Source organism: Bombus huntii, chromosome 17, assembly GCF_024542735.1.
Source record: "Bombus huntii isolate Logan2020A chromosome 17, iyBomHunt1.1, whole genome shotgun sequence".
NCBI lineage: Eukaryota > Metazoa > Arthropoda > Insecta > Hymenoptera > Apidae > Bombus > Bombus huntii.
Window position 1 is genome coordinate 1,997,468 of NC_066254.1, and position 26,404 is coordinate 2,023,871.

The 26,404-nt window shown below is 32.9% G+C and overlaps 1 protein-coding gene, 1 long non-coding RNA gene and 1 other non-coding gene across 6 annotated transcripts in view; 2 read left to right on the top strand and 1 right to left on the bottom strand.

Moving 5' to 3' along the window:
• The window catches only part of LOC126875144 (dynein beta chain, ciliary-like), a 75,804-nt gene that overhangs the window by 35,349 nt on the left and 14,051 nt on the right, over positions 1 to 26,404 (bottom strand). Inside the window, exons 8-17 of the mRNA XM_050637867.1 lie at positions 22,621 to 22,824; positions 21,889 to 22,080; positions 20,341 to 20,550; positions 19,799 to 20,073; positions 10,786 to 10,904; positions 7,280 to 7,597; positions 7,109 to 7,178; positions 6,640 to 6,813; positions 570 to 645; positions 80 to 232 (exon numbers count right to left, since the gene is read on the bottom strand). Of these exons, the coding sequence (XP_050493824.1) occupies positions 80 to 232; positions 570 to 645; positions 6,640 to 6,813; positions 7,109 to 7,178; positions 7,280 to 7,597; positions 10,786 to 10,904; positions 19,799 to 20,073; positions 20,341 to 20,550; positions 21,889 to 22,080; positions 22,621 to 22,824 (1,791 nt within the window). The remainder of the gene's footprint in view (positions 1 to 79; positions 233 to 569; positions 646 to 6,639; positions 6,814 to 7,108; positions 7,179 to 7,279; positions 7,598 to 10,785; positions 10,905 to 19,798; positions 20,074 to 20,340; positions 20,551 to 21,888; positions 22,081 to 22,620; positions 22,825 to 26,404) is intronic.
• Positions 3,078 to 3,196, top strand: LOC126875284 (5S ribosomal RNA). Its single transcript, XR_007693324.1, has one exon. It is a non-coding gene; the product is annotated as a 5S ribosomal RNA (ribosomal RNA).
• On the top strand, positions 11,012 to 16,630 carry LOC126875030 (uncharacterized). 4 transcript variants are annotated; one of them, XR_007693210.1, is made up of 3 exons: positions 11,012 to 13,691; positions 13,787 to 14,150; positions 14,242 to 16,630. It is a non-coding gene; the product is annotated as an uncharacterized LOC126875030 (long non-coding RNA). The 4 variants fall into 4 exon arrangements; XR_007693211.1 differs by having other exon boundaries at positions 13,787 to 14,145; XR_007693209.1 differs by having other exon boundaries at positions 13,787 to 16,630.

The following is a 26,404-nucleotide window of genomic DNA, read 5'->3' on the forward strand; positions in this document are numbered from 1 at the left end:
TATCAAAAATTGTTCTATTAAAAATTGTAAAAACAATTGTCAATATACTAGTTAGAAATATCAGTGATAAATAACATACCGCGTAATTTTCTCGACCTTCATGCAACTCAGGATCGACGCGTGGTATGAGGGTGCCCATTTTCATCATTTCAAGTAGAAGTGACTCGAAGAAAGCATAGAAACCTTCCGGATCATCTAATTCCACTGGCGGTCGGAAAACAATACTAGGGTTCTATCAACATATAAACCAGCAGAGAGAATGATTAAACAATTGTTGCATTAGGTACATGCACGTGCTTCATTTAACAATAAGAATTTTACGTATTTATAAAGATAGAAAATTGTAACATATAATTTAGTATTGTAAAAGTTTTTAATATTTATTAATTGTATGTTGATTAGACGTATATAAAAGTGATACTTAATTTATGTTAGTAACATATTAAGGTCGTGTCTAGATTTCATGTCCTTTTAAACCTTTTTTTCACTTAAAAGGTAAAGATATATAGTTAAAAAAAATCGAGTGTTTTTAAATAGTTCGACATAGTCACATCTGCAGAAATACTCACCTCCAAACACATCTGAATCTCAAACGAAGGAAATATTTCGCCTTCGGGATCAGTTTCGTCGAGAATGTAACAAATACTGCGAAAATAATAATAAATGATTGTTTAATTCTTATCAAACGTTGCATAAAGTGTTGTTTTAATGTTGCAAAGACTTAAAAGAGTAGCCACATTTAGATGAATATTAAATGTTATAAAACGTTTATTTTTCAATATCTGAATTATTAGGTAGTAAAATGGAAATAATGTTTTTCATGGTGGAAATCTGAATTTAAAAATGTAGAAACTCGTAAAATTAAAGCTGTTATCCAGACGCAAAATATTTTGCGCTCTATAATTCTGTTGATTCATAATAATATTTATTTCTATAATACTTAACAATTTTTAATTTAGTTCATTGTTGGTGGGAATTAAATAGTACATATATGTTGGAAACAATATCAAATTCGTTTAAAATTTCGTTTTTCAGAGAATTGACTTTAAAAAATTGTCTGATACCAGTACTATTGTATTTCGTTATAAACAAATATATCTACTACTTATGTTTACGTTTATCCCATAACGTAAAGAAGAACAAATAATGAAACAAAATGTTCATGCACGTATTCTGGTTTTTATTCTGTCCATTAGATGTGGGATATTATATTTATCCTCTGATTCTGTCGTACGTCTTTTGTATTCCGGGATGTCCTATCAAGTCATGATTTTCTTTTAGTATTTGTCCTATCTCTTCTTCACTTAAACTCTGTATTGGTTCGTAAGCAAACTCTATATCGTCGCGTTGGTCATTGAAAAATAAAAGAAGTCTTTTTATGTGTGCTTTGTCTTGTGCGTTTAAGTTGTTGTCTCCTATTCCTATCTTTCTATTTGTTTTGAGTACGTTTGATATTTTCTGTAACCGTGCGGTTTCGTCATATGGGCCTAGATTCAGCTCCTTATATTATGGCTGTCCGCCTGTGGCTTCGCCCGCACAATATTTAAATTTCTGTTCACTGCCATCTATTCGAACACCTTTTAGGAGGTGATTTTCAAAAAACCCTCAAACGCGTTTTTTTTTATTTTTTTATTTTATTTTTAATGGGGAATTTGTTCGCCAAATCTCCAGCTGAAGTGGATGTGCAAATACGCTTATCTTTTGAGGAAAAAAACCTATTTCTTCTTTTTATTCCCACGAAAGTTGAATTTCGAAAAACGTTGAAACGTCTGCCTACTTTTAATGAGAAGTTCGTCTATCAAATTTCATATCTCCAGTTTTAGCGCTTATTCTTTGAGAAGAAAACGTATCTCTTTTTCATATATTATACGTAAGAGTTGAACTTTGAAAAAGAATTTCACGCGCCCCACTTTAGCAATGCATAGGATGTGAGCATCCTTTAAAAAAATTGTTTCTTCGACCATTCGCGGGGTACGTCAACGGGAGTCGTAAATTCCCGTTACGATTAGATAATCGACGCCACGAACTGATCGATCCCCTTATTTCTGTTAGGATAATAGGGGGTGGTTCAATCGAGTTTACACTGAATTAACACGTATAAATTACAGTTTATTCCAACAACTTTATATAGAAGCTAATTACGCTGATGCGTATGTACAAGTTAAGTAAGTGATTGATCTAAGGGTAGAAACCTGGTAAAGATGTGTTGACTATTCTAACGATGAAGAATAAGTGAAGTTCAGAGACGATGCTGTATCGGAGGAAAGCTAGTGATGGGTGTGTTTGGCACACGGGACCATCGGATTTGTTGATGAAAATTTTAGTTAGGAAAGTGAGGGCAATGGACATTGCTTCCGATTGGATAATAAGAAGGTTGGGCTGGGCGTTAACGAATGAATCAGTCGCTCTAGTGTTATATACAGGGAGGTTGGTAACTGGTGGTACAAGCGGGAAGGGGGTGATTCTACGCGAAAAAAGAAGTCGAAAATATAGAATAAAAATTTTTCGTTTGAGGCTTTGTTTTTGAGAAAATCGACTTTGAATTTTCGCTCGGTACGCGTGCACTTTATCACGTCTCGTTATAACGGATCTCACTGTAGATCGTTGTCTCAATGGAAAAATTAAAAAAAAAAAATTTTTATTCTATATTTTCGACTTCTTTTTTCGCGTAGAATCATCCCCTTTCCGCTTGTACAACCAGTTACCAACCACCCTGTATATATACAGGGTGTACTGAAAATTGTGGTACAAGCCGAAAGAGGGTGATAGCTCATGCAAAAGTAAGTCGAAAATGTAGAGTAGCAATTTTCGATACAAGGCTCCGTTTTCGAGAAAATCAATTATAAAATTTCGTCCGCCTGACTCCCGTTATTTTTCAAGTACACACGTACCTACATGATGGAACCCTATAACCCATATTTTTAAAAAGCTACGTAATATTTTACACATCTGGATGCACGTGCACAAATACCATTGCTCTTCACGTAAATTTATATTATATTTATATGACATAGATAATATTATATTTTTATATATTTTTTGTAAATGAATATTCAGTGATAGAAAAAGTTACTTCAGCCAACGCTCAAACCGCGTTGAGTGCACTCGTTCTCGTCCGATCACGAAAGTTAAGCAGCGCTGGGCACGGATAGTACTTGGATGGGTGACCGCCTGGGAACTCCGTGTGGTGTTGGCTTCTTTTTTCCAATCTTTTTACTTTTTTTTAATCATCTATTTCTAATAATCTACTTTAAACTTTTGATCTTAAATCTTTTGATATTACACGACTATTACCATACATTATATCATTCTCCCATACACGTACAAATAAATTATCACATGTCTTAAAATTAAGAGGTCACGTTTCTTGATATGCTGAAATTTTATAACAGATTAATATCAAAAATTGTTATTCTATATTTTCGACTTTGCAGGAAAGTTACCCCCATTCGGCTTGTACTACCGAACGAAGTACCTAAGTACGAAGAAACCTATTCAACCGACTGTCGTTACCTCCCAAGTAAATATGAAAATATGAAAGATTGTTATTCCATATACGCGACTATTGTTACGCGGGGAATCACCTCCATTTGATTTGTATTACCGAACATAATAGCTAAGTACGAAGAAATCCGTTTAATCTTAGACAGCGAAATATGTCGTAAACTGAGCTCGATAACTTCATCAAAAAATATGTCGAACGTCATCATTCAAGATATCCTGACAAAAGTTTTGAGACAAAATCTACACAAATTCGACAGTTAATAGCCGCAGTGAAGTTGGAAGGAACGCAGTCCAATGATTTTGTCTTTGACATTGAATGTTCCAGCTTAAACATGTAAGCTCCAACGATATTGATTGAGCACCTGTCGCAACCAATGTGGATGTAACTGTGGCGGAGGTTGTCGCTGCCAGGTGAAAAGAGAGTTTTGCGTTTCGTCCCGGGACTACCGGTGGACTCGTTAGTAAGGCTATGCCCGGTAATCCCTGCCTTAGGCGTAGAGGGAGTCTCGCTAGGTGCGGTATTTGTATCATTCGCCCGTATATTCGACCGCTAGCGAGATAGACAGACTCGTTGTCGCCGTAGCCCTCTGATGTTGGCGGTTGGTACCCGCGGATGATTGGTGCCCGGGAGATGTTGCGCCGCATTGCTGCCTCGACCTATCGGCGTCCTATTGATACCGATCCGCCACATAACCAATAATGACAATTGCATGTATTGGGACATCCACTGCTATGAAATGTTGTTTCGTTGTATTTGTCCAATGCTGATATGTGAATCCAAATGGACCATTCCCAAGGTGACTAAAAGTCTAGGATGATTAGGATCTTATATTTGGTTTCTTCGTCTTTGCTGATGTAATGGATTTTGTAGAGATTTCCTTATTATTTATATAATCCAATATTTGTTATTTTTCGAGCATTCGGATGGTGATGAGTATTAGAAAATCGCTGAGCATAAAAACGGGAAGCATATCGGTAATTTGCATGGCGTTCACCGAAGGTAGAGCTGCCATTCGCCTAATGGGTTTCCCCTAATTTTTAGTAGTTTCAATAGCGCCCGGAGATGCCCGGTGAGATTTTCTGTAGTCATCCGGGTTCACCGATGTATTCCAGTTTGATTGCTGAATTTGTAATAAAGTTCAATTAAAACAAAATTAATAGTTGTGTTACGACACAAACTATAGTTATTTTATCACCCAACCCTCAAGTTTACGTGACACTCGCTTGCTGTCGAAACTATCAGCCTCCACTGACCATCCGCGTCATTATGCTGTGACACCCAACAGATCTCACAAAGGACATAACCTAACAAACAAACACTCACCTCAATAAAGAAATAAATCAATCAAACTCGAAGTTGATACCTCACTGGGGATAGCCATCCACATGTTATATTATTATACGACTAAGCTATAATATTTTACCAAATGTCCTACTGAACAAATTGTAAAATTCAAATAAATAAATAAAGAAAGAAAAAAAAATTATGCTGTGTGTACGTTGCGTACGGTGTTGTTGCACGCGTTAGAGCCACCTATACTAATATACTGGACAGCAATGCATTCGTTTTTCTATGATGACTTCCAAGTACTGCGTTCTTAGACGCATTAGAAGCAGTCTAAATGCAAACGCAGTGCTATCCGGTTACAATTTATATTGGGTTTGGTATAATTTGGTCCATACGAAAGATCATATCGAGAAGTTTCTCGCCGAAAAACCTGACGAGTTCTGGACGGATGGAATATTCAAGTTGCGTGGAAGATGCAGAAGGCTTGTGGAAAAAAATGGCACCTATATAATCAATAAATGTATTACATTTAAGTTTATAGAAGTTTTCTTACGATATCGTACCTAACCCAAAAAACAATTTACAGTATCGAGGTTTCAGGCGGAAAAATCCGGCCTTTTAACGCCCTCTATTCTAAATTAGTAATTTTATAAATAGCAACCCTAACCAAAAGTCATTAACACATCGATAACACCATTTGGAATACAGATCGCCGTTCTAGAGGTACAATGGTAACTTTGTCGTTGTCCTCGGTAGTCTATTGCCTCTTGCACGCAAACCTCGTTTATGGGTCTCGCCAACGTATGATTTCTTTACCTCTCGAATAACAAATACGGGCTCTAATTAGATCCGTCGATAATCGTCTCGAAGTATCCCTACTTTCCTGCTTCAACCATAGAGCGATAAGATAGCGTTTGTGCTTTGGGAAGATGAAATAGTGTCCTCTTTAGCGTCCGGACTTTTGTTTATCCGTTTTAGCTTCCGTCGGTATTCCCACGAATTCTTGGAAATGCACTTCAAGCGTGTCATATTAAGTTACATTGTCTGACTGCTATCCACATGCTCTAGTGACGGGTATCGGTATCTCACTCATGCTCATTCATTCTCCTTCCCTCAGTCGAATTCTAGGAATTTAGCAATCCAGATAAGCGCCCAGATTAATTTCCGACTTTGAACGCTAAAATGGACAGTTATATATAAAAACAACTTCTTTGTATGGTCCGAATGGACACTGTATCCACTGTACGGCGTCCGCTAGACGACTCGCCGTGCGAAAATTAATCTGCAAATCAAATATTTGTGAAACAGAAGCTCAGATCGAAAAATCGATAAGAACGAGAGGTATTTGATTTTTACCATACAATCGGAATGTGTCATACAATATGGAGGTTCTCGTAACCTAATTACGTACGTTATTAAAAAAAATAAAATGTAAACCGAACGAGCTTGACCCAACATCAAATGTTTTTCTCCTAACTTTATAACTTTTGTGTAAAATATTTGTTTCGATAAATTTTTAATTTCCGCGATATTTCGCTGTCAAAGTTAAATCGGGACCTGTATAGACGCCTGTTGAGGTTTCTCAAATAAAACGAACCTACCGCACAAATTTTATTTCATATTTTCGACTTATTTTTTCATGTAGAATCACTCCTTGTTGGAGTAATATTTCTTACCGGACAAGAAATATTGTATAAGCAAAATGTTGAAACCAAGTATCCATAAAATACTGTTATAAATAATAATATTTTAAATTTTCACTTAGATTTTCTAAGTAGTAAATAATAATGAGTATTAATTTAAAATAAGATAAATTTTAGTCGAGCATCGCAATCATTATTAATAACCTTGTGGAGACAGCCTGAATAAGACCTTTGGAAATTAAGTTGTCAACATAGAGTAGATAAGGCTGCCATTTCTCGCGTCTCATTGCTAATGTTTCTTCATCAACCTCTTCTTCTTCTTCTACTTGCTCTTGTTCTTCCGGTACTTCCGCTTCTTCAGTTATTTCCTCATCCGGCCTAATGAAATATTAATACAAAATTATAAGACAATAGTCCTTCTTAATACTGTCGATTATAAATTATTAAAACAAAAATATTATTTTATATCTAAATTACCGGTCGTCCTTTTTTATTATTGTATTTTAATTTCTATAATTGTTTATTCATTTATTCGCGAAAAATTTATTACTGAAAATAAGAAATGATCACATGTACTGAATAAGAGTTTCCGTTAATTGTTATCTGTTACGAAAAATACGATAAAAATGCGTAATGAAACAAAAATGATGATATTCAAGTTTCCTAATTTTACTTTGCAGCTTCAGCATCGTTTCCTCCTTCTGCTTTTTCCGTTTCTATTTCTTCTTCTTCTTCAGTGTGGGCTACAAATAATTGCATTGAATAAATAACGCTTTCAAAAAGTTTGTAAAACGTTTTATTAATCAGTATCCATAGTAAAATACAAAAATTATTGAACGGTTACCGTCTAATAATTCGAGCTCTTCTTTGTTGTAGACATGATCTGGGAGCAAGTCGAAAAACAGTTTATAATTTTCTTTTAATACGTGTTCCAGTTCTTCAGCTGTTGCTTCGATCTCCGCAAATCTTTCCGCAAATTTGTCGTCTTTATCAGCGACTGACAATAAATTTTCATCTCTCGCATCTTTACGGTAAATAACTGGCATCATTGCCCAAGTATACATTTCATCCATAATATTATTCAAGTTCTCTTGCGCGCGAAACACTCTGGCATGTAATTTCCAAGTAATTTTTAACAAATTATCGATATATTCTGGAACCTCTAAAATATATTTGTTTGAGTAAGTTGAAGAAATCAATAAACACATCCGCGTATTTCTTAATCAAAGTTGAACTATGCGCTAAACATGTACGAGAACCCGAAAATGTCGGGAACCCGATACTCGGGACAGGTCGGGTCGAGTCTCGAACGTATCTCGTAATTGGAGATTGTCGGGACTCCCGAGAATTTCAGGTTCTCCAATATTATAAAATTGTACAGTCTAGAACACGAAGCAACGATAATAACGAAATACGTGTTATATATAATATTTAAAATATTATTAGAGATGTGTGAGAACCTGAAAATATTGGGTCGGATCAGGTCGGATCTGGTCGGGTCGAGTCGAGTCGAGTCGAGTCGAGTCGGGTCGGGTCGGGTCGGGTCGGGTCGGGTCGGGTCGGGTCGGGTCGGGTCGGGTCGGGTCGGGTCGGGTCGGGTCGGGTCGGGTCGGGTCGGGTCGGGTCGGGTCGGGTCGGGTCGGGTCGGGTCGGGTCGGGTCGGGTCGGGTCGGGTCGGGTCGGGTCGGGTCGGGTCGGGTCGAGTCGAGTCGAGTCGAGTCGAGTCGGGTCGGGTCGGGTCTGGTCTGGTCGGGTCGAGTCGAGTCGAGTCGGATCGGATCGGATCGGATTGGATCGAATCGAATTGGTTCGGATTGGGTCGGGTCGGGTGGAATCGAGTCAACAATTTTGCTCGGGATTGGGTTGGGCTCCCTAAAGTATCTAGTAATTCGAGATTGTTAGAATTCCTGTAAATTTCGGGTTTTTCAAGAATTATAAAATTACATAATCTAAAATATGAAGCAAAAATAATAATGAAATATGTGATAGATATATTTAGAATAATATTTCATAATAAAATATTCCTGCTCCATGTTGAAGCCAATACTATCTTATAATTAGCGAGAATTCCGAGATTCTTGGGAGTCCCGACAATGTCTAATTATCTAATATTTCTGAGAACACGATTCGTCCCAAGTATCGGCTTCCTGACATTTTTGGGATCTCAAACATTTCTAGATATTATATTCGCTTCAGTATCACTTTTCGCTCATGTTCTAACCTTTATAATTTTATAATTCACGGGAACCCGAATCGCTCCTGAGATAAATTATCGACTTGACCTAACATTTTCGGGTTCTCTCAGGCATATCCGTGTTATGCACGAATTGGATAAATTAGAAAAATTCCAAAAAGCCGTATGTCACTTTTCTTATCGATAGAAATATATTTATTGATTGAAATGCATGAATGATAGTGTACATACAAGGTGTCGCTGATAACGTAGTCGATCAAGTAAATAGTGATTCTACAAAAATAAATCGGGGTTATAGAATAAAATCTTTTTGTCCGAGCCTTTCATTTCAAGAAAAATGTGTTTGAAAATTTGTCAACTGTATTTGAATTGGACTAATCCCGGATTGGACAGAAGCGAATAATCGACAGGAAGTTGTTATTCTATATGTGAAATTAAGTAGGAATTGTATAATAAATTTTTCTCACAACACGTTCTGTTCTCGAGAAGAAGATTTATCATATTTATCTGACGATTTATCATACGCCTGCACTAGAGCAATTCTTAACATGCTCAAACTCTATTTTCTTGAGAATGAAACTTTAAACAAAGAAATTTTATTCAGGATATATTTTTACTTATTTTCACACGTTGAATAACTTCTCACCAATTGTATCTATACTCGAACCTAATAAAGTTTATTTTATAATTAGTCACATCCGAAGCTACTTGACAAGCAATCAAACTCGATTTCCCCGAAAATGAAGCTCCGGACAAAAAACTATTATCCTGCATTATCGACTTATTTTTGCACGTGCAACCATCCTCTAATCGACTGACAACGTTTTTGCGGAATACTCTGGATATACAGACATACTATTAGATTGCCCAAAAGTTTCGTTCGCTTTATAAGCAAATAATATTTTTGGCTTTATATTATTCTATTGAATGTTATATATGATTCATTTTGTTCTATTTCTATTATTTTATTGAATTATTGCTTGAATTATCCCACGTCAGCTCGTAAATGAAATTATCGTCTATATCGATGATAAATTATCGTACATCGTATATATAGTTATGTATACGTATCCGTATACATAATTGTACAACTTTCGACAGAACTCGGTAGCATGTAATCATAGTGAAACTCGTACAAACATGTTTTGTATACATCCGAGATATTAGATTAGATTGTCTCAAAAGTTTCTTTCCATTTTGTAGTAATAGACAAAGTGGATCATACACAATCCAATAAAATAATATAAAACAAAAAATATTGTACATCTATTATTTCCTTATAAAACGAAAGAAACTTTTAGCGCAACCTAATATTACACACTACATTGCGACGTAATAATAGAATCCTAATCTCCACCGATTCTACGAAATATTTTAAGCGACCAACAGTTACCTTCTGTAGTTACTTGCCAGATGGATAAACATTTGTATGAAATATTTCCTACAAATTACTATGCTTTTACAAGACCCAACGCGTTTTATAACTTTATTAGACAATTTATATATATGTGTGTAAATTCTATAGAATTCAAACTCCCGCCAATCGACATTTTTACTTTTGCTTTATTTTACCTGCAGTCATTTACTGAATAGAATAGATCACGAGAGAAGGATGGTAATTTAAGACTTAGAAAATCGATTCCCGATCTTTCAGATAAAATTTGTGGTAGATTTGTTATCAACTATTATTGTATTTAATTTAATTATTCCCAAAATAAACTCGATTTTCCAGAATCGATCGTCTGATCTAACCTAAGGATTTTCGTTATTACATATATATAATATTTTAGGTACGATTAGACGGACTTCTAGGTTAGGGACTTCTACGGTAATTCTGTTGTAACTTTTGTTATCGATAGAAATCAACTTGATGATAAAAGGTAAATGGTAATAGCAGATCCAATGATTTAAGCAAACAAAGTATGTATAAAGCAAACTGTGGATAACACATGTAGCATACAAAATAACAATAATTATATTTTAACATAATTATTAAAATAACATAATAAAATTCAATATAATAAAAATTAGTATAATAAAAGTATTATATTAATAATTATTATTACGAAACTTATATGTGTATGAAATTGTTAAAGAGCAAGTATAATTTAATTTAAAAGAGATGTACAATTGTGGGGATATTATCAATTCTATACCTTCCGAATTCCAATCATAATGTTCTTGGCCATAATTTATCAAGTTATCAATATTTTCAACTTCGTCTTCCACTAACTGAAATTCTACTGGAGCGCTTTCATTTCGTATTCTGTTATACCTGAAATATATTATTTGTTTAAAAAACAAACTACATTACTAGGATATACTATTATAGTAACTATTACATATCATTTAAGTATCATTTAATAAATTTTGGAAAATACCAATTATCGTAAATTTGTTAACGGTAAACATGTATATACAGGGTGTTCCGTTGAAGTGAAACATCCATTGAAACGTGTCACGAGAGATAAGAGAAGTTAGAAAGAAAATATTCTTATAGAAATTATTTTGTGACGATAAAAGTATTAATTTAAAAAGATATTTTGTGGTTGACGTAGTTGCTGTTTTTAAGTGGCACCATATCTTTTCGTTAATATTACACTGGCTTTTGAGACAAATTCAACAACCTGCTATTCGATGGTATTTCGTGTAATGAGTGATAAATTGGAGTCACGACAGTCAGTAAATGTCGGTTAGCTGAGTCTGACACCTTCACGTGCCATACCGTTGCTCCTCGCATGGTAAAGATGCTAATGCTGGAGTGAACATTAAAAATGAAAGATTATTCTGCTAGATGGATAATTGATCAATGATCGATTTTAATTTTCATTATCTACCATTTAACTTTTAGCGCAACGTTGGAAGATGCCGGAAGACACTTTTTACAAACATCAGAAACTGCGGTAAAATTACAAATGTTACTGAATTAAATAATTCAAACTTATCAATTCATTGAATCTCTAATTACTGGAATCACAAGAGTAATTTAAATACAATGTAACTGAGTTACAATTTGAATCTCTGAAAAACTGAGGCGAATTTTTATATTTATGAATAACACCATATTCATCATTAATAGTAATTTTTTTATGTTTGAAACCTTTAAAAAAAACTGTGGTCTTTTCCTCCTCTCATTGCCTCTCAATTTGGATATCATTCAGTGTATTTCGTAATTTTATTTCAACTGCATTGCATTACGTAATTATATTTCAATTGCATCGTATTTTCTAATTATATTTTAATGAGATTGTACTTTGTAATCGTATTTCAATTGCATTGCATTTTGTAATTATATTTCGATTACGATCACGAATTACATTGCAATTTAATTAACCGAGAGACCTAAATTACGAAATGCAATGTGATTGGGTACGACGTAATTGAATTTGTAATTGTAATTCATGGAATGTTTAATTCAATTATTAATAATACACAAACGTATATTTCTAAACGATGGTGGCCACATTGAAGAATAAGGTACATAAAAGAATTATTAACAAATTTTTCTTACTTATAACAATATTTGTTTCACATACGATTTTTGTAAGAACATTTTTTTTATAACTTTGATTTCTCGTCAGATATTCCAGCGTACTCACTTAAACAGAACACTTTGTACACTGTATCATCGTTATAATTACGATTTTTAATTATTTAGTCATTTGCAAATCAAACGATTTTTTACTTAGGCCGATAACATGATATAAACCTATTACTACTGAAAATAAAAATGTATAATATGCTATTTAAAAAAATTAATTGAACAAGAAGTATTCCATACGCTCATCGCCAAGAAAAGAACTTATTACTGGAATTCTACGATTACCACAATTCTCGGTAACTTTCATAAACAATATTTTCCCTGAATTCTAGAAATATCGGTGATGCTCGAAGTGGACGCAGTTGCTATTGCCATATGTTATGGAATTCCCACATCTTTAAGCCTATTTCGGTGTTCATAACGTTTGCCCCTAACTTCGTGACTCTTTCTTGTATTTTATCGCGTAATTCATCGATTTACGATCATTTTTCATACAAAAACTTTTTCATTTTGATATTCAATATCTTGGCTTATTACAATTGCTCACACAATTCTAATTTTTTTTAATCACCTTTATATTACGTATTTCAACTACTTTTACACGGTAATAAATGTTTAATACGAAGCTGAATAAGAATTTGAGTAGTAAAGTGGTTGAGTATACTTGAAAACGATGTAGGTTAATTTTTTATGTGGAGCAGCCATCTATGGTACGCTCGTTGAGGTCCCGAACTGGAGACGACGCGTCACGAGTTCGAATCCTCGCCCTGGTGGATATATCTGCAAAGAATGGAGACAACACCCCAGGGCCGTCGCGATCACTCGCAGTTGGTTACGGTAATCTGATTCACTGTGGAGGTTTTAGCCGGTAAGAATCCGGCACTACCTTCTGCTACCACCCTGTGTCCCCCGCCCCGCGTCACAGGGTGTAATGAGAAGGTGTCTATGAAGATTTCCTCCACGTAAAAAAAAACTTTTTTGTAGTATGAAAGGAGTGCCTTTCGGCGGCACTTACCGGATTTTTTTTTACGAGGCTATCCGCTCCTTCTGCGAGCAAGTTATACTCGTAAAGGAGCGAGCAGAGAGGGAGAGAGAGAGAAAAACTCTCACCCTTGTAGGGTAACGCGGCGGAGGGTTAATTGAACTCGAGCTGCGAATAACAGGGAGGGTGGCACTAGGAGCAATGGCTTTCCCTAGTGTCAGATTAATCAACTAGGAAACTTATAGGATCGGCTCAGTAAATAGTCTTACGAAAGAACAATGGATTGACTTCAATCGTGCCATCTGGTGCCACGAGCGTGAAAAACTGTTGTAAACAGACGATGTAAAGGTTCGCGATCATTGTCGTTTTACGTTTTACATTTACATTTGACATGATGTCCTACACGTCATTCGTGTAATCGCTTGTGTGATAATGAGTAGTAATTCGTGCAATAAATCGTGTAATCCAACAGCTGGAATATTAACACTAAGCTTAGCAGGCCTGCTGAAATAACCGGTTTCAAAGTTTATTTAAAAATTGTATATTCGTTATTATTTCGTTTGATCGTTTAACTTTATGTAAATTCTTGTATTCTTAATAATTCTTATATAATAATTCTTGTATTATTTTCTAGGTTTACAGACATTCCGATTACGTCGAATGTGGTATGATAAAATATATTCTAATATGATAAAATATACCACGTATGTAGCAAACTTCGAGGCTAGAAAGTTTCGAAGGAAATGAATTTCGGTATATATCTGTCTTGTTAAACGGAAGATAGCCAGCAGAAATGGTAGAAGAAAAATATAAAAGGGCTAATTTTTCTCGTGAATTTCGAAATACGTCAAAATGTCGCGTCACGTAAACCTGGTGTTAACAAAAATGGAGAAATTGATTAGTCGGATGATATAAGAATTTACATAAAGTTAGATGATCAAAAGAAATAACAATAAATGCATGATTTTTAATTCAATTTTGATTCCGGGGCTGGTAAGGTTAGAAAATAATAATATATATAATAATGATAATAATAAGGTTTAGAAATTCTCGAAACGATGTACGATTACTAATGTATGCTATTTGCAGGTGTAAATTGTATAAATTCCATAAAAGAATTTGGAAAAGAATGGAAAAGAAGAGTTCATAAAAAGAAGAAAAAGAGAAATTGTAATTTACATTATGGAACTCCGATCGTCATACCCGTTGTATTCACAATGTTTCGTCATTAAGAAGCTCGCCAACACGTTCGAGGGTAAAATAACTGTTAGCGCTCGCTAAAGAGACGCACATTTCTTTCGTGAAACACTTTACAGTCACGCGTGGTAGGAGAAAAGAATGGGTGAAGTTTCGTTTCATCGACTGTCTCAAATTCCTAAACTGGAGACTTGAGGAATTCCTCGTATTTGGAATCGTATTTGGAAAAGAGTAAATTGTGTATCGTACAAAACATCGCGGTCAAATATCTTCCAGAAAGCGACTTCGAACTTCTCAACAAGAAAGCTGTCTTTCCATACGATTACCTAACATTCTACGATAAACTGTGCGATACACGTCTGCCCACGCACGAATCGTTTTACAATCGATTATGCGACAGTCACGTATCGAAGACAAATTATCTCCAACGCGGTCAACGTTTGGTCACGTTTTCACATCGTGGAATTGTATTTGGGGGCATATAGCGACTTGTATCTAAAATTAGGCGTATTATATTATAATATAATACATATTACAAATATGAGTTATATATGATGTATATTATATTATAATATGTATTATATCCTATTATATTATAATATAATATATTATTATATATTAATAAAATATGATATATAATGTATATTATGTTATATTATATTATATTATTGTATATTATATATTATATACTGCATTATATGTCATAACATATAATGTAATAATAACAATAATATTAAATATTAAATATTATAATAATACAATAATATATATGATATATAATTGTACAGGGTATTTCCTGCTTCTCCGGTAAAATCGTAGGAGCATGGTTTACAAGTAAATATAAGAAAAGAATAATATAAACATAACAAATATAAATGTATTTATATATATATAAACTATATATATAATATATATTAATACTAAACGTAATATATGTAAACAAAGAAGATATATATTTACATGTATTCTAACAATAATACGGACATAATTTCAAGCAGAGAACCAGCGGACGGTATTAATCTACATTGTCTATGGTCTTGCCTGGCAATTTCAAAATTAGATTGTGAAAAAATGTTGGAAAATGTAACATTTGATTTCAATAAAATTCAAAGAATTCAAGCCGAACTATAAGATCACGATAAAAAATTTAACAATTGACTGGTTAGCTGTTGCGAGCATTTTGAAAACTTTGAAGAGTGCGTACCTAAAATTTAACGCAAAGAGTAAGCGATGCCGAGTATATTCATCAAAGACAGAGCATGTGTGACTGTAATAATATGAAATTAAACTGTAACGAAACGACTGTTTTATTTTTTAATTTTATTACTAACAGTGCTCATCATAGCACAAAATGTTGTACCATTTCTTCATAACGAATATACTCGTAAAAAACAGCTACCTGTTTAGGAACTGATGTTATAATAGTGTTTATTGCGCAGCAACGCAAAATGAAAGTTCTTCTTTATTTGATCCCATTCAGTTGTGCAAATTTAATGATAAATTATATCTCCTTCTAAATGCTTAGTTACACGAGGAACGAGACCTGCTTACAATCCGTGAAAGTAACCGATAATATTCCGAATAACCAGGCAATAAGTAAATGTGATTGCAACAGCAAGCATAAGACACCAACGGAATGCGATTCTTCTGATGATTACATAAAGATGAAGAATATTGATGTTACGGCAACAATGAACAAGAAATTAATTCAAATATTTGGTAGTTTCTACATATGTATTACTGGAAAGATTATGTTGTGATCGTTCCAATTGCTTCCTCTTTTCAATTCCAAAATTCTTTTCAATTTGTCTACGTGGACATTAGACAAATTCTTACGTTTAGTATTGAATTGAATATCACGTAGACGATTTCTCCATTGGGAAAATGTCTACAGGCGAATTCTATCTTTCTATCAGATCTACCGGATGATCTCTCTGAAGTATTCTCTGGATGTGCTGGTTATATAAATTGTTAATCAATGTGAGCTTTTATTTTGCTTCTATAATTTACCACCGTTTTGATTTTTTTTTTCGTCAACTGTATCAATATTAACAACTACATTAATATATAATAAAAAATAATATATAACAAACTATAATAATAAAACAATATGAACCACTATAGCAACATTAACAACTACGTTGTTATATAATAAAAAATAATATACAATAAACTATAATAATAAAACAATGTTAACAACTACAGCAATATTAATAAGGATGTCTTTCACTAACATCGTAGAATTGGTATAGGTTCTTTTTTGGAAAAATTTAAGGAAGCACGAATTTATGTATACTTTCACCTTCTTATTTGTAAACAATTTACAATTCGAATCTTAAAATGCTTGTCTGTTCTAATCGATTGAAATTTCATTAATAAATGAAATTGCATAAACATTTCTTTTGAAAGTGATGTAAGTTCATTCCTAAATTCTTCTCTTCACTAATGATGAAAAACAAATGATGATGAATGACAACGAAGTAATATTACACGTATGGATGGCGATTCAGTGATACGCCCGTAAATTATTATTACATTTCAAGTATTATCGAATTAATAACAGTTTCACATTTGCATCAGGTTGCTGTCGAAGCGTAATCTTAAGATTGAAGAAGGTGTAAGGATATTAACACGTTATTAAGAATTTAATGATCCACGTAGGGTGCTCCTCGGCAAGGTTTGTAAATTTTATAAATATTTTCGTAATTTCTTCGATATTTCGTATTTTGTAAAATATTAAAATTAAACTCTGTAAATATTTTTTGATCTGCAACTTTAGGATCTACGAAGAGGACATGAGCAATTTAAGATTTTTAGTTTATTTCACACCCAATAGCGATGGACGTGGCATAAGCCCGATATCTCCGAAGAGTATGCTGTAACCATATTGTGACGATACAAGTCGCTGAGATTATCTGACCTGGAAGAATAACACGACCTCGCAAGAAAATCGAACATCTCGCAGCCATTTGGTTGGTTACCACCCCGTTGTTACAAGAAGAAGGCGCACCAAAAACGCGTAGAAGAGTCGTCGTGACATTCGGCGTCGATCAGATAATTAATTTTCTGACAAGAATCAATCAGCGTGTGTCCCGAAGTTATACCGGGTTGTACTGTATTTGTTATAATAATTGTTTTCTGCACACAACCGAGTTTATCAGAAATGACCAAATTATGGGAAAATTATTCGTTCGCATAATACAAGACTTTCTTTCCTGGTTGTGCAACGGGTTTGTCAACAATCGCCTCTTCTACATTACAAAAATCTCGTATCTATTGCATACATACGACTAGTTAGCTACGATGTCGCGTTACGTTACATAACATTTGTCGTGATATCTAATTTCGGGATCTTAATAAACGTCCTAAACGTAGGTGCAATGGACGTTCACTGAGAAAATACATTTTCCGCGTCATCAGTAGCTATCCCTCTCTGTCCTGCAAGAAGGATTAATGAAAAAGAAAAATATGAAAATATGTGCGTGAGAAATGCTGATTTCTAGACCAGCCTGTATATGAATTTCAATTTATACAAGAACAAGATAAATATCAGCGTGACAAAACGATAAAGCAACAGTGTTTCATGAAAACCTAGCCGTCAAACATAAACAAAGGGATTCAGACGAGGCGAAATCTCGAACATTAGGAGACAAGAAATATGTAGAAAGCTAAGGTAAGGTAAGGTAATGGATAACGAAACACAGGGCATATAAAGTGTAAAGAAAGTATTGAAATGTAACTATTTTAAGATGGTGCAGGCCTACTTTCTAAATGTATGTGAAATTATCTATTAGATTGTCTCAAAAGTTTCTTTCGTTTTATGAGGAAATGATAGATGCACAACATTTTTTGTTTTATATTGTTTTATAGAATTATGTATGATGTATTTTGTTTTATTACTGCAAAATACACAATTCAATAAAACAACATAAAACACAAAATATCATGCATCTATTATTTCCTTATAAAACGAAAGAAACTTTTGGAACAACCTAATATATGAAAATTGATCAGATTTGCACGAAGATACAAAAATTGTAGATAAAGAACGAAAAAGAAAATACGAGGAAATGCATTAAAAAATATATACGACAAACATGACCACATCAACACTAATACATATTAATGGTGTTTGGACAATTAGTTATACAAAGTACCTGCTATTAGCGATATCAACATTTTGGATAGAATTAGTCTGTAAAATAAATATAGAAATATTTAATTCACAAATAATTTGATAAATTCAATAGGTTTCAACCAGGAAGGTTTCAAGCTATTACAGGGTACCAAGAGAATACCAGGAAAGTTATATTTAGAATTTGAATCTGGTAGTTTCTTGCACTTGCATATATGACTATATATATTTATATAATATTTATACTATATGTACACATATATAATAATATAATAAAAATGAATAATATAATATAAATATAATAATATAATAATAATAATATAGTAGAATAACATAAAATATACTTTATATTATTATATATATATATTTATTATTTTATTATTGCATGTATTAACCAACTACACGTGTGTTTTCAGTACACGTTCAGAATCAAAGACTTTATAATAAGCTATTTTATTGAAAGATATCCGTCTATTGTAAATGATAAATGATAAATAAATAAATGAAAGTATAAATCTTATATATATTTACTTTTATATTGTCGCGATGCTGCCTTTTGTTTCTTTGTTTTTTTGTTCTATTACATTTCAAGACTTGTGCACGACTGTTACAGGATGTTGTTTCGTCATAATAATATTTAACAGGACTTTATCGATTAGGGCAAATTCTATCGCTAATAATAGTTATTGATTTCAATCTATGATCTGATTGTAAATAAGAAGGTCGATAAATATAATTTTCTATCAAATGAAAAGTTTCTTCGAAACACGCTCTGTTACAATTTATTATGGTTGTCATGGTTGTTAGTAATTTGTACTAACGAAAACTGTACTATTTGTAGTGATGAAACAGAAACTTCGAAGCCGAGAACTTAATCGAAACCAAAAACCAAAACGATATTTTCTTCTTCGATAACTACTATGTGCAATGGAAATGCAATTTTTCTCACCGATAACTGTTACGATCTACCGAAATAAATTTCCCTCGTCGATAATGGTAATCGAGAATGAAAAATACTTTTCGGTCATTTACAATCATTATTCGCAACCAAAAACATTTCAGTCGAAATGGCTGTTTTGATTTTGGCCCCTAATTGTAAATTCTCTCACTGTCACTGACCTAATAGTATTATGCAAATACCAAAATGATTTTTAAATGTCTCTTCAAAAAAAGGGAACATTTTACTTTTCTGTGACGTATAAATTATGAATGAACTGTATAGAAGAAAAAGAGAAAGAAAATATATGCCTCAAATTGAGATATCTTCCTTCTTTTCTATATCTATATATCTATAAAAATAAAAACATGACTTACCAATTCACTATCAGATTGAGATTGTAAGTGCTGATGAAGAAGAATTGTGATCTATTATAAAAATCTATGGCTTCTTGAGGAAGATCGGGAATCTTCGCAATTATCATATAACGAATCTCTTTCAAGGCAATTTTTAAAGCAAAGTCGAAATTCGTTTCCAGCAGTTGATCCTCTCTAACGTTTAAAAGAGTTTTCGTTAAGTGAGTTTCCCAAATTTCTGGCAATTTCTCCGCCCAGGCGGTAAATATTTCTTTTTCCTTTTCGTCAATAATAGCCTTGAAGAGATAAATATAATCAATATAATATTATCGATATGATAAATATACTGTATCTTTGTTATTTACTGTATATTTTGATCAATTACAAATTATTGTAAATCAATGAAAAGAAGATCTTAGAGAAACACATAAGGAAATATTCTATCCATGACAAAATCAAGTAAGAAGAAACAGTATTGTAAGAAGAGATTGATCAAGTTCAATGCAAGCTTTAAACGTACTTAAATATATATTAACATTTATTATTATTTTATCGCATATTACCTCAAGTTCTTCGTATTTGTCTTTGAGTACGTTTTCCATTTTGTCATTAATTAAGGGATGGTCAATTAATTTCATGCACTCAATTGGGAGAACAGTTCTCTTACGAAGTTTCATTAAAAAACACAGGGATGCACTCACTACAGGCAAATACGAATTCAGTGTCGAAAGCTCGTTGTCTTTTCCGGAATTAAAATTCTTGTCGAATAACACCTACAAGACAAAATGTTTGTTATAATTGGCAACTCGTAATATTTCTTATAAGATATTAACCCATTTACATGACGCAATTGTTTATTTCCTATAAAGAATTGCCACTCTGTTGCAAATGAATTCTAATTTATAACTGATTTAACTTTATACCATTCTGCCCACTTGTTTAGTTCTTATCACTGCCCATTAACTATAGTTAATGGTTTACTAACTTAAACGAATACTTACGGACTTGTAATTACCCTAATTGTTTCTTTACAATGTCACTGGAGAATCGTGCAAGATATATAATTATATTTTTATTTCGTTTATTTGTTATCTTTTTGCTTGGATGAGTATGTGGATGAAAAATCGTTATCGAGTCGCGTTAAGTGCAGTTTCCATCGTCTGAAGTCTTCTTAAATAATTTTAAGAAGAAACTTGAATGGAATGTAGAAAATTGAGTCTGATAATGGTAAAGTTAACTAAATTTTAACATTCTTTTTTTCAAGAAAACGGTTCAGTTGCAAAGGTTCCTTGAAGATTTTTGGTCCTCATTATGCGTAGGATGCGGTGCAATAAAAAAGAATTTAGCCTTGAACTTCAAGTTCAAAGTCAATCTTATGACAACCTTCTTTTTCAAATTTTCACCGATCCAGAGACACTTACACAAATGTTTAAGACAGTAATAACAAAAATGATAACTTTCACACGTATAATATTGTTATATTCTATTTGTAATATTTTCTTTCTAATTTTCTCTGCATATAATTTTATGTAATTCTATACAGCAATATAATCGCATGGCAGACTGAGAAATATGGTAATATATGTTATTTCATTGATATCTTTCTTAAAACGAGATTTCGCTTTTATTGTTATTGTTACATTCTCTCTCTCTCTCTCTCTCTCTCTCACTTAATATATTTTTTAAAATCATCAAAATATTTTCTAACATGTATTATTTTATATTACACCATATTAACATATTAACACCAACCTTGCCAGACCCGGTCAAATGAACGGTTACAAAACTTAATTTAAAATTGCACATTCATTGTTGTTTCTTCTGTTCATCTAACTTTATGTAAATTCTTATATTATCCGATTAATAAATTTCTTAATTTCTGTTATGGTAAAATTATGAGCCTTACATCACCATATAACAATATACCCATATGAGAAATTATTGAAATTATTATCAAGAACGTTTAAGCTTTACATTGTAAAAAACTACAGTTCATTTCTATATAAAATACGAATAATTTCAAGCCATTTTTGTTAAAGCCAGAGTATTATTCTTACTAATTAGAAGTAAAAATTAATTTCTTAATATAATAATATATAATTTAGCCCTACCTTAAGGTCACTGAAGTGTTGATCTACTCTTTGAATTATTTCTTCATAATTGTGCCATAATTGGGCCATTATTATAGGTCTGTTGGCAATTACGCCCATTATCCAAACGAACTTAAAGAACGACTCTAAGTTGTAACATTCAGCAAATGCTTGGTCGAAAATGCTTGCCAATCGTCGATCAAACTGCTCTATCTTTTATTTCAGGAAGAATTTTCATTGATTAGTAAACATGTAAAGTAACAGGTAAATATGTACTAATCTACGTAATTATAAATGTAATATACAAAATATGAAAAAATATATCAAAATATAGAAACAAATGATACGTATATTTAATTAGAACATCAAAATCTGTGATAGAATTTATTATATTGTTATATGTCTTATTTAAAAAAATTGAAACTTCATTGAATAGATAAATTTAAGAAATTCATTATTGCTTATTGTACTATATGGAATAGTATAACATGCGACTGTATCAAATAATGATTGTAATAGAAAATTGTAATTTCAAAATTATAATTGACACAACTGATAATACTTCTAACTGGACACTCTATTTATTAGTATTATTAAATATTACTGGTAAAATATTCATAAACGGCATATTTCTTGATAAAATTAAAACTTGTTTGTTCAATAAAATTATGTGCCTACATGGCTTTTAAGTTATTAAACTTAACTAGAGAACATTCAGAAGCTAGCGAAGAGTCTAGTGAATAAATTGCTTACCGAGGCGAAAAATTCATTTAAATCTGCAGTGAATTGTTTTTCTTCTGGCATTAAAACTTCATAAGACACGTCTCCAAATTGTTGGTACAATTTAATAAACTCTTCGTAAATATTATTAATCATGGAAAGTAGTGACTTCGCTTTTAAGCCAAACATTTCTATTCTTTCTAGTTTCAAATAATCTTGTACTGTATCAAATAATGACTGTAATAAAAAATTATAATTATAAAATTATAATCGATACATGCGACAGATTAATATGAGATATATATTATAAACACAAAGTAGGATATCATCAAAAGTGGAACATAACTGAGAGATTAAGAAAAAAATAAAGTAAAATTTTTTTCTAATTAAATTTCTCAATTGAGCATAAAATTTTATATGCAAAAACATTCACGAATCCTCCTCATAATGTCCTACCTTCCTCCACACAATATTATCTAACACTCTAGAACACATACTTATAATCAGAATCAAGGAGATTTTCAACAGTAAACAATTAATGCCAGGTCGCCAGTTAAAATCTAGAGAAAAACATTCCACAAGAGCATAGGCTAATTAACAAAATTGTAACAGCTCTGGAAAGCCGTAAATACTGCACATGCCTATTTTTAGACATAACACAAGCGTTCTGGTACGAAGGTTTGCTGAAAACCAGAAACAACATTTGCCAGATGCAATTGGTCAACTATTAAAATCTTACCCAAATAACAGAACATTCTACGTAAAAGAATAAGAGATTTGAACTCAGATACGCAAGTACTAGGCGCTGAAGTACCACAAGGAAGTGTGTTGGATCCAGTATTTTACACTTTATACACAGCAGACATTTCACCAACACGAAATACTGTAGCCTGTATATCCACTGATGATACCGGAATAGTAGCAATGCATGAAAATCCATAGTAAGCAGTTAAGATCTCACCAAGCCATGTAGATGCACTGAAACAATAGTTGGTAGAGCAGAGAACAAAGGTCAATTATAATAAACATAGTCGTATTACCCTCCAGAATGAAGATACTGCAAAAATCACACTTCATAACAATGAAATGCCAAAAACAAAAGTGGTCAAATACCTGAGACTCCATTCGGACTCAAAATTAATTTGGAAACAGCACGTACACAAAAGAATACAGCAAGTAAGAATTAAAAGAAAAAACACGTACTGTTTAACCAATCGTCGTTCGAAACTTAGTATAGAAAACAGATTACTAATCTATAAAGTCATAATAAGACCAGTATGGTCATACGGCGTCCAATTATGGGGTACAGTGGTTAAAAGCTATATTGCTAAAATGGAAGCCATGCAATCAATCGTATTTTGTAGAATAATAGATTGTAATATACAATACTGTAATGTACAATAATAGTGAAGAACTATGCAGAGATCTTCAAGTTCCCACTGTAAAGAAAGAAATTCAGCGGATGTTCAATAAATACAAAACAGCAACAATGAGTCACTGAAACGCACTAGTCAATACACTGTACACAGTCAGGACCGTTAGAAGACTGAAAAAGAAATCACAGTACCAAGTGACACGAGGTCAATTATAAATACATTCTTGTAATAGTGCTAGCCCAATAGGGTTAACACCCACAAGCTACCCTTAATAGCTGAAGGAACCTGCCGAATGTTCTACAGAGCAAAACTCTACCAAGGATTATTTAAAAAAGGAGGAAACATGCCACGTAGAGCACGTTACAACAACGCATTTAATTGCGATTGAGAACAATCTATTTACATTACTGAAGTATTATAATAAATGAATGTTGAATATTAGTATGAATAAAAATAATTATGTACACATTATTCAAAGTTTGTGAATACAAATTATTCGCGTTTACAAGGATGTTGCGATGAAATTAATTAACAGATCAGACGACATACGCTAAGTATTGACACACAGAGTTAGTGATAAATAGATAAGCTAATATTATACGTTACATTGTAATATTATAAGATACACACAAGTTAGGATTTGGGTGTTGTTAATATTATTATCTAATGGAAAATGTTCAAATAATAATTGGACAAATGATTTCGAGGTGAATACATTTTAATATTGCTAGTTTTTAATTCGGTTCAATTCTCAGCAAGAATTTTTCTTAACGATCAACGATATTGCTGGGAAAAAGGTGATACAGTCTCACAAGCAGTTAGATTTGAAGCATCGCTGCTGTAGTATGGCGGCGCAAGCTTGGCTAGGCGCCAAATATGTGACACTAAGAAGAGGATGGAAAAAGTTAATGAACTTCGTTAAAGACACCATACAGAAAGAAGCGGAAGATAATACGGCACATGTAGAAGGAACTCTTCCTGCATTGAATACAATACCAGGATCCGGTGATTGTGACAACGTCGACGTGATGGAATGGTTGCAATGTGATGAGTATTCTTCGATTGGCCGTGACACTAATGTTATGTGTGCTTCGAATAATGGATCGAGACACGAATATAATGGCAATGATGATGTTCCTTAATGTTTTGAAGTATTTGAGGCCTTAGAAACCACAACTAAGACGGAGACACACGAGGAACGTAAATTTGCAGAATTAGATCTGCTAAAAAAATTGTACAATTTATTTTAGGGCCCATAAATCTCCAATCGAATCATATTTAATTCTATTATTTGTATCGGTATTATTGATATTTATGTTCTTTATTTAAATATGTAAAACAATGATGAATTTTCAGAGATTCATTATCTGCTTTGTTGCTATTATAGTTTATGTTCTTTTTTCAAATACATGGAACAAAAATGAACATCTTTTTGAAGACGAATTATCAGGAAAGTAATTGTATTATCCGAACATCCTTATGCTCCAATTAATTCGGATAACTGAGGTTCTCCTGTCCTATTGGAAATATTACTTTCATGTATATGTCTGAAGCTATATGTATTTGTGAACTTACCCAAGACATTGACCTTAACATGTCTTAACATCATTGAAATTAGTAAGACGTGTTCTGTTCCACGTATTGTACAATACAAAAATGTTTACATTTTGGTAAAACTGTTACTTAAAGGAACCACCTCCAGTGATCTTCACAGGTACTATCAAGGTTCCGAGTGACCTTCAGAAGGTTTCAGCCGTAGCTCCTTATTTGTTAAAAAATTATTGACAAAATAAACAATGGCAATATAAAATACTCTTGCAAGTAGAACGAACCTTTTCGACGCTAGATATTTCCACGCTTTCCGTTTCACTTTGATTTGACTTTGGTTTGCGTCAATTCGTTCATTGCCGGCTACGCTGTTTAAGCTATTGGCTTGAACAGAAAGTTCGTTTCATTTTCCGTAACTAGATGAATTTGGATTTAAACCATGACCATTAAATTTAATTTAATTGATGTAACCTGATACTGATGATTGGTTAATAGTTAACTGTATTATATAAAAGAAACATTTTCAAAAGCATTTTTTGTTTTCTACTACATATGACTGACTACATGTGTCAAACGTCACACGACAAATATCGGTGCAACTTGTCACTTATTCCAGCCGTTACAAAACTATCTTGACAGTTAGAAGTTGTCTCTTTGGAATGCTGCAAAAACAAACTGGGACGTTTCTTTTTCTCGGAAGACTAAGCGATTCTACGCCAGTGGAATAACAAAGTTTTTTACAAAAGTATAGCTATATATATATACATTTGTGTATTGTACGTTATATTGATTGAAAACAATACATGTAAAGAAGAAAACATCTTTTAGATTGTTCTTAAAGAGGAAACGAATTTTCCGTTCAACCCAATACGGTCCAATACGAATCTCTTCTA